Consider the following 13836-nt stretch of genomic DNA (forward strand, 5'->3'; position numbering starts at 1 on the left):
AATATTGAGAGGTATTTACCAGTGAAAATTGGTTCTGCAAGTAGTTACCAAAAATAACCCTGACCAATCTATCCACAACACTATAGCCATATCCCAATGATAACTTCAAAGGTCTGGGTGGGGGTGATGAAAGCATCAGTCGCGTAAACAAGTGGCTAAGCAAGTAGAGCGCATACTGTATGAGGTGTTACCTGTGCATAGTCCCGTTCCAGCTGCCCCTTCTTCAGACTGTAGCTCCTGTAGAGGGAGAGACATATTGGTTTGTGTCTAGAGGTGGTAAAGTGATTACAAATAATGACACTAGCAACAGAGAAAAGCTGTACAACAACAGAAAACTGCCTGTAATGTTCATTTTTACTCAGGATATATAACACAAGGAGAAGAAAATCAAATCTCTGAAAGGTGAACTTTTAGTACCACAACCATGTGAGAGGGAAACGTTATTGTTATAACTTCATTGCGCAACGGTTCTGTCTAAAAACATTATTTTCTTTCCATCCATTACTCACAAAATACACCCCCCACCCGCAACCCCCCCCACCCAAAAAACCTCCCCCTGTCCCTCCTAATGGCATGTGACATCCTGGCAGCTCTTATCACAGTACAAGAATGTGGAGTATGAGAAACATAACAGTGAGTCTGATTACAGAAACAGATAAAAACGATTACGTCAACAACTGAATTAACAAAGGATGTGGTTAAAAAGAGATAGTCCAGCCATGTTGAACTGCATTATTGAGAATGGAAATCAAGCAATCAGATTAAAATGCATTCATATTTTGTTTGTGCATTAATGCATTAAAAGTCATCATAGCAATGACATTTTGGTCCCTCTACGTCAGAGTTCATTTCAAAGATTTTTTTCTGCACTTTTTTAAGAATAAATGTAATCATCTACAGCAGTGATTCCCAAAGTTTTCACAGTACTGTGCCCCTTCAGACATTTAACCTGAAGCCATGTACCCCCGACTCCTGCACACTTAAAGAAAACACAATATACAATGTAGCTCTACAGTGAAATTTGTCCCCGAATTTGACCTATCCTGTTGAGGAATAATATATAATAATAATATCAATAATAACTACAATATTTGTATTTCCTGAAGAAAATACAAGTGAGGATGTAGGTGCTGGCCCACGTCACACTGCATTAGCCTAGCATTAGCATTAGCATTAGCTAGCATTAGCATTAGCGAGCATTAGCTATGATTAGCATTAACATTAACTAGCATTTTTCAGCATTAGCCAAGAATTAACATTGACCTAGCATAGCTTTAACCTAGCATTAACATCAGCCTAGCAATAGCATTAGCATAACAACACCGTAGCAATAGCATCAACCTAGCATTAGCTTTAACTTAGCATTAACATAAGCCTAGCAAGAGCATGATCCTAGCAAGAGCATGATCCTAGCATTAGCATTAACATAGCAATAGCAATAATGTAGCAATAGCATCAACCTAGCATTAGCTTTAACCTAGCATTAACATAAGCTTAGCAATAGCATTAGCCTAGCATTAGCATTAACCTAGCAATAGCAATAACGTAGCAATCGCATCAACCTAGCATTAGCTTTAACCTAGCAATAACATTAGCCTAGTATTAGCATTAATCTAGCATTAACATTAACTGCTCTATTTATAATCTAGTTTCCAATGTTGTCACAGTGTTTTTAATTTTCATTCAAGTATGGCACAAATTGCGGTACCTGGGGGTACCCGTACCCCACTTTGGGAACCTGGGATCTACAGGTACTCAGGAGATGAAAGACAATCCATTTAAGGTAAGGATGAAATATTTTTACTAAATCGGTATTTGACTACTGTCTACTTAGTTAACTCTAGCTCTATAATCCCTATAGATATTTGGATGTAGCTACAGCCATGAGGACATACTAGACATGAGGCAGTTACATTTTACTTTGTGATTCTATAGACATTTCTACATGAAATCAAACTCTATTTGTTCAAACTAAATGAGCAGCTAGAATCAAGACAAAGAAGGGGCAGGAAACAGTGGAGGAAAAAGAAAGGAAGACAACATTTAGTGTGAGTGTAGACACCGTAATTACAGCCAACTCCCTCTATGCTAATTACAAGCCCAAACAAATTGGCCTGTGGTTTTTGCCAAAGGTTGTTGATGTTCCTTTAAAGTCATGAATAGGGTTAGTTCCAAAACATGAACGACTTAAGAATGCCAATTTATCACCAGACACCAAAAATTAGACTGAGGATGAAAGAAGTTTTCCACACTTGTGCTGTGGCTAAATCATGAATAATCCTATAGCCTATGTATTGGTGAATAAAGCCATGTATTTAGGTTTGTAAACATAAAAGAATGAAGTGTATGTTTTCAGCATGAGTAATAAATAACAACTGATATTCAGAATTAAACAATTACCAGTATTACAGTAATTTAATGTATCAATATAAAAATATATACACGTTCAAGTTCAATTTGTGTTATTTCTTGGGTTTAGTCTCATAACAGGCTGACAGATGCCTGTATATGTGTATTGTTTAATGTCTGTCAGAATGCCTTTAACAAGTAATAATGGGTTGCATATATGTTAGGAGGACTGTTCTACAGCCAGTTCATTACTGGATATAGAACAATGCATTGTGGGATACATAGAATTACAAAATTGAAGTTTAAGAAAAATTTGAGACGCATCCTTTTTTGAAGGGCTTTGGTGACGATCAGCTGTCACTGGAATTAACTGCACCTTTATTTTGGAAGATGTATTTAAAACTGCAGAGATGTGCCATTAAACAGTCTTGGTTATGCAAATTAGAATCCGAATAACCATTTCAACAGCTTAACACTAATAAAATTTAAAGGGATACTGGCTGTCCTCATCGTATTTATTGTTGTTTTTTTGCTTATTACACATTTCCTATATGATGATGATGTTGATTGATTTTATGTACAGTAAGTGTCATGCACAAACGTGCCCAGCCCACATGGGCTAATAAGACACTGACTCAACATAAGCAATAAAACAGATGGTTACAGGCCAGTTTCACAAACATCCTGCACGAAACTTCTCATACTGGATACAAAATTGCTTGTGTTTTTTCCCACGCTTTACAAATAAAATAAACAAAAGCGAAAGTCTCTTTTCTATAAAGCCAACTCATAATCTTCCCCTCACGCATCCAAAAAACATCTGGGTTAGACAAATGTACACGTTCAAATAAACGTCGGCCTTTGAACCTGCCCAGCTCCACTGCCAGGGGTAGTGTGCTAGTTCTCATCTGGGCACAGAGGGACCGCTGCTTTATAGATACATTTAAATGTATATTACGTCCTGTTTGGAAACTCCTCTTTAAAATGAATATAATGTCTTAACTTTGGTTTTGTGTATATGTCATATTTCCATTGTTTTTGGAAGTCTAGAATCATCTTCTGTTTTAACAAATCTAAAGTTGCAATTGCTTAGAAGAGCATCATCTTTTTGTTTCCTGCATATGTTTTAAACATCCATGTAAACTACAGTATAGAATGTGACAGGGAAACACTGGGAGCTTCAGACAAGTCTAGGCTTCTCATGCCTACGCTGCCATGGCTACACAGCAGCTGAGACTGCATACGTAAGCAGAGCTACCCAATTATCAGCTCCACATATCTCACACGTAATGTTGATGTTGTCATAACACCATGAAGATGCATTTGATTATATTCTAACGTGAAATTTAAATTCTTGTTTTTTTAATAAGTCCCAGAGTAGCTGAATTACGGATCCCTGTTGTGTAATTGTTGTGTAATAATCACACTATTCATCACTCTTTGCCTGTATTCCCAACTTCTTGAATCTTATTTTACCAGTACCCACTGGGACAAGAATTCAGCCCTGGCGTTTTGTGTCCAGACCAGCCCATGACTTTATCAGCGACACCATGTACGGAGACGCCGTTATTAAGTCAATGTGGCTTTTTATGTCTTCATTTTAATCATTATTCCCCCAGAAAACCTTATAGGGGGAAACTTTTTAGCCCCTTCCTTTGTCCTAGTTTTGCCTCATTTCAAAAAGTTGTGACATTTTTTTAAAAAGATTGTAGCACCTTTTGAGTTCTTTTTGACACTTATATCAAATTTTTGTCCTTTCTTTAATTTTTTTGGCCACTTTTTATCCAAATAAGCTAACCCAATAAATACCACTCGTTTCCTTTATTGCTTACATTTAGTCTTTTTTTGTTCCACATTTTTGCCCTTTTTCACTATTGTTTGCCACATTTATGCTACCTTTAGCCATTACATATCACCTTGTTCTTCTTATTTGCCCATTTTTTGGGCACTCTTGATTATTTTTGGCTCATTTTAGTCACTTTACACTCTTTTCTTTCCACTTTTGGACCATTTTTGTCCACCTGTTACCATGTTTGCCTCCACTAACTCATCAAAAAAAACTTAGCAGACTGGACCGGTCCACCGGGACAATGCCCGGTATACCAGATGACCAGTCCACCCCTGCCCACTGTCTAGCTTACTTCTTCAGTCCTACTGTCTTTTCCTTGAAATCTTCTTCCTGTCTTTAAAGGTCTGTACAACCACACTGTTTATAATGAGTGTGTTTATCACTGAGTGGCGTATGAGTCAAAACTCTGTGTCAGCATCAGCTGTGCTGTAGAAGACGCTGGGAAAAGAATAAGCAGCCTTGCAGATGAGCGTGTGTCTGACGGAAAAGGGCTTGAGTGCTTGAAAGTGGACATTAAGTGCACGTTACTGTATGTGTGTTTCGGTGCATGTGTGTGCCGGGAGGGGAAAAAATACACCGGGCTGAAAAGTGAAGGGAGGAAATGAATAGACAATAGAAAACAGCTAAGATCAATTTTTAACAAGGCACAGACTGAGATCAGTGACAAGAGGATAAACCACATGAATCACAGCCTGAGACTGAGACACAGGAGGATGGTCATGTTTTCACACTGCGCGATCACTCCACGACACAATAAAGTCAACTCTGTGCACTTTTCTCCCTCAAAAGATGACATTTACTGTAGACAAAAGTATTCAGTGATGTTTCTTTTATAAGAAATATTTGTGAGCAAAAAGAAAGGACTCGAGTTTCTTTTACAATGAAAATTTGAGTAGGATTATGCTTATTGATATATAAATAAGTACATAGATGAAACTATTTCTCTGCATTTAACCAATCCTGGATAAGGATGAATGCTAGCATTAAAACTAGCTTTAGAAGAAATCTACACGTCTCTTCCAAAACAAGAATCCAAAGAAAACACTAGGTTTATCATTGAAAAATGGCTCTTCACATGTCTTTAATGAATTTCACGTGTTTGCATGAGGACAAAGTCCCAAAACATCATGTGCTTTTATTTTGAATGTGCCATCTTTTCTCACTTTGCAAGTTTTTTTCATTTTTTTTTTTTTTTTTTTATCTCAAAGCCTATTTTTATGTTATTTTTTATGCCGTTCATCAAACCAGATGTTTTTTTTTTGTTTGTTTGTTTTCATTTTTCAAAACATCTGGTTTGATGACAGACTTTGAATCAGTTTCAACTACACATTTAAGCAAAATGTAACACAGCTTCATTGTAATGGCAGGAGCATGCTCCTATTGAGCGAGAGAAAGAATAGACTGCTTTATAAAAGCTAATTCCATGTTATTAAATGTGCATGAGTTGAATACAAGTGTAGGAGAGGATATTATGATGGTTTGCACTCAGGGAAGTTAGAGTGTGAGGAGCTGTTGAGGCACACATTAGGGTGTAGAGGATTTAGCTGGATTGAGGGCACCAAGTCGACTCCCTTAGTCCACCAACTCTTCTCTTGCCCTCTCTGTATTTTCCACCCTTAAACATGAATCCAGCTAAACACATGCTGCTTTCTTTCCATCATTTTTCTTCTCCTCCTTTTCCTTAGGCTGCACCTTAAATTTGCACATTGGTAAAAACACTTAAAAAGGTCATTCATATACAAATGTGCATTTGTCTAGAAAACAGAGTGAGAGAGTTTTGATTAAAGCCATCTTATGGATTAATAAGGTTAAATAACTTGCAAGCTGCTTTCAGGATTTACGAGTTAAGATGCTCTGAACACTTCATGCAGGAAAACTTGTACCAATAAACTATAACATCACACATTTGCATTTCCCAAGTCTAATAGACACAAGCTTTATGAAATGCATTTAAAAATGTCAATATAATATCAAATTAGCAGATTAACCTAGTGATACCTTTTTAGCAAATCTTAAACATAGTGTGTGCTTTATAAGGAAAATACTAGCTAACTAATACACATATAAAACCCTCAGGGGCAGATTCACTAAAAGTTTTGAGGTATTAAAACGTGTGCAAATGTCACTCTACACACTAATAAGCCATACAACATCCTAGGGAATCAGGAGTGCGCGGCTGCACGTCGCAATGTGCCCTCAATCCATTTAGCGTGTTTTCCTCTAATGAATATGTGTAGTAGGTGGAGCTCGCAAGGGGAGCATAAATATGGGAGGAGGACATGCAAATAAATTAATGCAGTGGTCGCAGTGCAATTCATCAAACCAGGAACTGTTGGCGGCGAAAATAGTACGACGGCAGGTGCAAACACGGACAGAGATGAGTTGCACTGAACAAACACAGCAGAGATGGAAAATAATGCTCCAGTTAACCTTTCTAATATAAAAAAATAATTTCAATAAAACAATAGTCAATATTAATAGCCACTGAATAAAAAAAATACAGAGCAAAGTATGTGTGTGATGAGCTCCTGTGTCTTCTTTCCATGTTTTGACTGTAAAAACTCTCGTGTCGTGTTGATGACAGGAGCGTCAGGCCAGAATCACCTGAGCAGCATGTGTAATTTACGCAGTGATGGCACGATATCCACAAATGAGAGTGTGCGTAACTACTCAGGACCTTCTGGATGATGGTCAGTAGATCATCTCCAAATGGTGCTGATCGACTGATTGACAGGCTGTGTCGCTGCATTAACTTGAATCAATGGCAGATCAATAGAACGGTTTCTTTTTTTCATGGACTGATCAGAGCAAAGTTATCAGACCCGATGGAGCAGCCACATTAAATTAGGGGGAAAAAATATCATTAGGTTTTAAAGTTGTTGTTTTTTGTTTTTTTTTAATTATTATTATTTTTGTTTTTTTTTGTTTTCTACATTATTAAAAGTTTGTGCAGCAGACAGAAGAGTCCATCTGTCTCCAATTTAACTTCCTTAAATGTCATTTTGTGCTTCTGTGCACTCACCTCTCCACATTAAACGAGCAAAACTCTCATTTAAATAGGGCGGTCTCCACCAGTTCTGCACGTGCACTAATCATTGCTGATTTGTGTGAATTCCTCACAGCAGGTGAGGAAACTGCATCATAAAGAATTTAGGGTTTACCACCCTTTATTTCAGATCTTAGTGAATCCGCCCCTCAGTAAGTTACCCACTAACTTAATTGTATGTAATAAGAGAGCAAGGAGATGATCAGTTCTTCCTGTGGAAATCTGTTCCATTATTAAGACTACAATCACAGAAGGAAAGAGCTTTATGTCTCATATATCAGGTGGGATGTGTGTGGCTGTGACAAAAATTTATTTTTATACATGAATGATTTATTAAACTGACTTTTTTATAATAAGTGTAGAAAGTTTAGGAAAATATTTGACCACCAATAATTACAGCAGAGCTTGTATGTGCATTTTGTATGTACTGTATGTTGAGGGAGAACATGCTACCACTGCACAGGCAGACAACCTCTGTTTGTACGTGGTCATAATATTAGCATCTTGTGCTGTATTTACTAAGGGTGTTGTACAACTTCCTAAACACAAGTCATAGCCGGCGTGCAAATGCTAGCATGTCATTGTTGTTGATGTAATTATGTAACTGAGATAATGGAAAAGATGACGGTCCCAGTTGTGTGTGTGTGTGTGTGTGTGTGTGTGTGTGTGTGTGTGTGTGTGTGTGTGTGTGTGTGTGTGTGCGTGTGGGTGTGTGTGTGTGTGTGTGTAAAATTGAGTGTATTAGATGTGTATTTAAAATGTACTGTGAGCATATCTGTTAATGATTACATGGCTGCTCCGTTTGTATAATTAGTCAGCATTTCACTGCTTTGTATTCACTAATACAAATATTTCCCATTTCTTTGTCTTTCCTCATTGTCCTGTTTCCAGATGATGTTAAAATGTGAGGACTGAATATATTATGGTATGGTATGTTGGACTTTATTGTTCAAATGTTTGTTGTCCGGTGCTTTAAAGTGTAACTAAATGCCAAAACCATTTTTTTTCTACTGAAAGCAAATGTATTTGTGCATTAAGTAGTGTTTTTTTATGATTGATCCAAGTCCAACTCTTGATATATTTCAATTTGGCATATTTTATTGTAAAAATGTCAGATTAACTACTCTCTATGGGTTGAAACTGGGCTATTATAATCAAATTTTGCTATTGACTGAGACTCTAAGCTTTACATTATTGATGTGGAATTAAAAACTTTTTTTTGCCACTGTGAGGCACAGTGAGGGTTATTCTAGGAGAAAAAACAAGTGACAGTTCAGCTTTTTATGATCTGAGCACCTCAGGTAGAGGCTAGGGGGGGAAATAACTGATGATTCTGACAACAATGACAGCCATTGATGTCTATAAGGGCAGATCTGATGAAGTCACCCATCACTACTTCAGCAAAAGCTAGCCCTTATAATCCTCTCTGAAAATGAGATGACTGGCTATTAGCTAGAGAAAAGTCTCACTACCTTGCTTAACCCTCGGGGCACCTTAAAAATGAAAACACACTTTTTGAGCTTAGGTAACAAAATGGTACAGTTCATAAAACTGTTGTTAATATGTTGTATATCTTTTTTTTTTCCGCCCTGTTATTTCACATCAGATATTTTCAACAACTTCAGACCTAACCATAGACATAAAGTTTTCAGTATATTTCTGTATGGTTTTTTTTTAAAAAGATTTCATGCACTTTCTGTAATAAAAACACAAATTTTTCAAAAAATAAGGTGCAAAGTGGAATATTTGATATGAAATTATTACAGCCTTGATTAGGTCAATAACTGATAAGAACATTAATTTTGAGGCATTATTACTTTTAGAGCTATAAACATTTGTTTGAAAAAAAATAAACTCTGAGCTTAGGTATAAAATCACCACCTTCATAAATACAATATTACCTGCTGCACTGTATATATGTATATATATATTTCTATTTATCTTAATTTTTCTTTATCCTCTATCCTTTATTTATCCCTTATCCTTATAGTTATCAACATTATTATTTTTGCTGCTGGCTTGTGTTTTTGTTTTTTTGTTTTTTGTTCCACACACCGACTACCAAGTGAAATTCCCTGTGGTGTTTTTTTTTAAAAAAAAACTGTACTGTGCAAAATAAACCTTTCTGATGCTTAAGAGGTACCTTTCATAAAAGTGTCTTCAAAATATAATTTATAAATATTTCATCCCCCTTGTTTCACAGTTTCGACAACTGCAGACCTAACCATAAATATAAAGTTTTTAATTATATTTTTCAATTTCTTTTTTTTTTTTTTTGCCCTTTTTTGTTATAAAAACAAATTTTTTCAATGAGAAAAACACAAATTATGCATATTGTCTTCCGAAAATAAGGTGCATTTTGAATTTTGAAGGTAGAGGCTTAGATTTATTGGGTATTTATGGAAAAACCACTATTATATGTCAGGATAACAGTATATCCAAAATATGTGGTTATAATGGGAGTCAATGGAACCAAATCAGTCCCGAACACAAAGAGTGTCGGTACATTTTATATCTCCTGATCTCTACATCTTGTAGTAAAAGTCATCATGGAATTATGAACATGATAATAACAGAAAACTCCTGGCCAAGGTTCATACAATTAGTCTTCAAACTCAATGAGACATTGAGAATTTGAAAAACGGAATAAGCAGAAAATACACATTTGGTCCCCAAAGGCGCCCGAGGGTTAAGGAAACAAGTAGCAGATGTACAGTATGTTTGTAAGTCGGCCTCAGACGGCGCATCACTTTGCGATTTCCTTAATTGCTGAATCACCCCGCAGGTCCTGATTTTACCAGCATCAGAAGGACCATCAATAATAATTATAAGTCATTATATACATCAGTCACATAGTGAGAAGCCCATTCAGGCTGAGTATTTTAACACCGAGAGCATCAGAAGCCAATGTGTGGACATTTTAGCCAATGGCATAAAGCTTGGTCCCTGACTAAGCAACAAAACATTATGACTGCAAATGTTTAGCTGGCTTTAGCTTTCTCCCATAACTCAGATCAAAGCCTTGTTCATTCTCCAAATGCAGACCCCAACCATCCATTCTGCTGTTAAACAGCTGGAGCTGCCCCAGAGAATGAACCACGAGGACAAAGAGAGAACAGTCTGGAAAGTGCAAAACTGAAAAGAGGGAACAAAGAGAACAAAAGAACAAATATAGAACGACAGGAGTGTTTGCTGACATAAATAACCAATACTTAGTCAACACAGAAAGGAAATGGGAGTGTGGGAGGGAAACGGGCCTTTATTCCCTTGACAAACCGAAAAAGAGAAACTGGCAAATCCTATATCATGAGCAAACAGAGAAGTGACAAATTAAAAAAAGAGATAGAGAGACAGAACAAATGATAGACAGGAAAAGTAGTTTGAAGATGAAACTGAGGAAGAAAAGCAGTTTGTAAAGCCAGAACAGATCGGGCCTATAGTTTCCACGTTGACAGAATCGCGGATGGTTTGATGATGTAGACGAGACCATCGATGCCAGGGATTGTAGCGTCTTAAACATCATAGGCTAATGATAACTTGATCGCTTCTAATACTGTAAAATATTTTGGCCCCAGTGGTGAATAGGGCTGAACAATTTTGGAAAATAACCTAATTGCGATTTTTTTCTTCTCTCAATATTGCGATTTAAAAAAAACTCATGTTTTCTGGAAGAAATGAATACACTTTTCTTAAAAGACAGAATTTTTAAAAAATTAATGTGGACAACACGTAATTTGGATACAAATTTTATGGAATTTGGAAAAAAAATAATGTGGAAATGACTTCTCTCATTAATGCACCACACAGCCACCAAACAGAGACGTGTTCATACCTCATGTCTTCTAGCAGGTCACATTCAGTCTGGTGTTTAAAGTGGAGTCGTGTCATCTGCTCCAAGTGCGTGTTTTTTAGTTCCTGTGTCACTTTGACCTGCGAGGAAATGAGAGCGCATGTGAAGAAGATGATGAGTGTGAATGAATTCATCTTTCAGTTCCACATGGCGTGGCATTTATCACCTGCTTCATGTTTCCCTGCAGGGGAAAAGGACAAAATCTGATAGAAACTACCTTTTGCTGAGGTATTTCACCCACCCATCCTCTGTGCTCACTGACCCATACACAAACCATCACACATGTTCAAACCTCAGGCCACACTTTAGCCCAACCCCACGAAAAACTGACACGACTGTCAGAAAAAATAAAACACTTAAATAGCAGTCATCTCTGCTGCAACACACCTGATTTTGAAACTTCATTGCTTTAGGGTCATTTTAAGGATGTAGAGTAATATAAACACAATCTTATGCACACACATAATGTTCTGATTTCCAACCATTTCGTTGCCAATCCAACCGTATCCATCCAATCTCAGTCATTGGCCAGTTTAGGTCACGTGATAGCTCAGTCATTGGCCAGTTTAGGTCACGTGATAGCTCAGTCATTGGCCAGTTTAGGTCACGTGATAGCTCAGTCATTGGCCAGTTTAGGTCACGTGATAGCTCAGTCATTGGCCAGTTTAGGTCACGTGATAGCTCAGTCATTGGCCAGTTTAGGTCACGTGATAGCTCAGTCATTTGCCAGTTTAGGTCATGTGATAGCTCAGTCATTTGCCAGTTTAGGTCACGTGATAGCTCAGTCATTGGCCAGTTTAGGTGGCGTAACTAAGACTAAACCTAACCCTAAGACGCTACGTACGTGTACTTCGGTAAAAGTACCAATAGCACCGAGAGTTGTCTGTACAGCAACCGTACGAAAAGACAATTTCAACAGAAAAACAAACAAATGTCAGCACTTAACACTTGAGTTAAACATTCCTTTCTCACAAATTTTTTTGTTACTAATAACTGTACAGTATTAACTTTTCAAAACCTTATAGTTCATTTAAATTAAATAAAATGAAATATCTTCCCAACATTCAGTTATAATTAACAATTAAATTGAAATTTTAAAAACTTAATAAAATGTATTCCAATATGTTTAAATTATGAAAATGTTTCCCCAAACTCCAATAAATTTAATTAATTTAGCCTTTACCAAAATTAACTTTACTGTAACTTTAATTAACTTTTTTTTTTTCCATAACTCAGTTTAACGACTACTTACCAAAGTATATCGTATTGTTTAGTGTTGAGATTTATCATATCGTGACATGCAAATCGTGAATCGTATCGTATTGTGAGATTCATGGCAATGCACACCCCTACAAACTAGCGAAGGTCACCAGCAGGGCCGGTTATAGGTCATTCCGTGCCCTAGGCAAGAGTTGACTTTGAGCCATAGGCAGCCGCCTGTGTTGCCTGTCGGGAAGGCCGGCCCTGGTCACCAGAGACGTGACCCGAGTGTGGTTGGTTTTGACTTTTGGAGATAAAGGAGGAAGTCTTTCCTTTGTTTGCATGAACACATAATAATTGCATCAGCTTGTATGCATTGCGTCATGCCCGAAAACAGCATTGACCGACACAGTGTGCAGCTCATTGTGCATTGTGGAGTAAATTCCATCGCCTATTTACAGTAACAGGGGAAATTATTGACTGTTCCTGACAAAGCAATCAGCAACATGATATAGACAATAATGACACACGCGCGCACACACGCACAGGAACACACGCTGCAGAGCTCTTTTCTTCATTTGCTTTTTCTTTGAAGATAAGATGGGAGTGGTTCCTTACATGATTAGGGCAAAAATGCCTACACTTGTTTTCTCATTCACTTCTATCACTTATTGCACACAGAAAACGTAGAGGAGAGGGAGACAACTGGGGTAGGGATGGAATTGGAAAATATGGAAAAACACTTGTAGGAAGAAATAGAGAAGGAGAGGAGGAGGAGTGAGTGGGAAATGGTCTTTGAATAACACCAGCAATAAGTAAGTGTAGCGAAGGAAATATGAGCTAGTGGGAAAAGTCATTGTGTTATGTGAACACAGATTCGGTGTAATAGCTAAGTGTCGCAAATGCTATCAAAAGAAATAAACAATAGTTCAAAAATAAAACGATGAGAAAAAAAAAATCCTTTCACAACAAGAATTTTCATGATGTGCCTATACTTTAACGCAGATAAAATGCATGTACTGTATATAAGCTTATTGTTTGCTGGTCACGTGACACTATGGTTTCTGCAGGGAATGAACAACAGAACTGACTGACTGACAATGATTTATCCACACTACATAAGATATTACAAACCAGCTAAATGAGCTAATTTTGTAAACAGCAGTACTGGGACACAGACTAAACACTTGAGGGGATCAATGTGTTGCATTGGGAGGGAAACACACAGAAACTGGCCATGGAGGCTGTGGGATATAATGTGCCAGCCACGGTACGAAGAAGAAGAACCAGACGAGTGTTTTATATTTTTACTAGCTCTGATTTATTCTTAGAAGTATTCCAACAGTGGGAAACTGAATGAGCGGCAGCGGCTGCAAAGATGCACTCGATCACCCTCGAAAAATGATGAGTGGCCTCTACTGAATCAATTATGAAAATGTAAACGTGCGTGTGTGTGTGTGTGAGTGTGTTAAAGACATGATATTACATGCACTGGGCCAGTCAGTCAGCATGGGGATAGAAAAGCGCCTGCATAAATGGCAC

General features: G+C 37.3%; 1 protein-coding gene across 4 annotated transcripts in view; it reads right to left on the reverse strand.

Annotated features, from left to right (window-relative positions):
• fchsd2 (FCH and double SH3 domains 2) overlaps positions 1-13836 on the reverse strand; it is a 55233-nt gene that overhangs the window by 37857 nt on the left and 3540 nt on the right. For all 4 annotated transcript variants that reach the window (XM_028465427.1, XM_028465429.1, XM_028465426.1 and 1 more), the window contains exons 2-3: positions 11077-11174; positions 192-237 (exon numbers count right to left, since the gene is read on the reverse strand). In XM_028465427.1, coding sequence (XP_028321228.1) covers positions 192-237; positions 11077-11174 — 144 coding nt within the window. The remainder of the gene's footprint in view (positions 1-191; positions 238-11076; positions 11175-13836) is intronic.

Source organism: Gouania willdenowi, chromosome 13 (genome assembly GCF_900634775.1).
Source record: "Gouania willdenowi chromosome 13, fGouWil2.1, whole genome shotgun sequence".
NCBI classification, from domain to species: Eukaryota; Metazoa; Chordata; class Actinopteri; order Blenniiformes; family Gobiesocidae; genus Gouania; species Gouania willdenowi.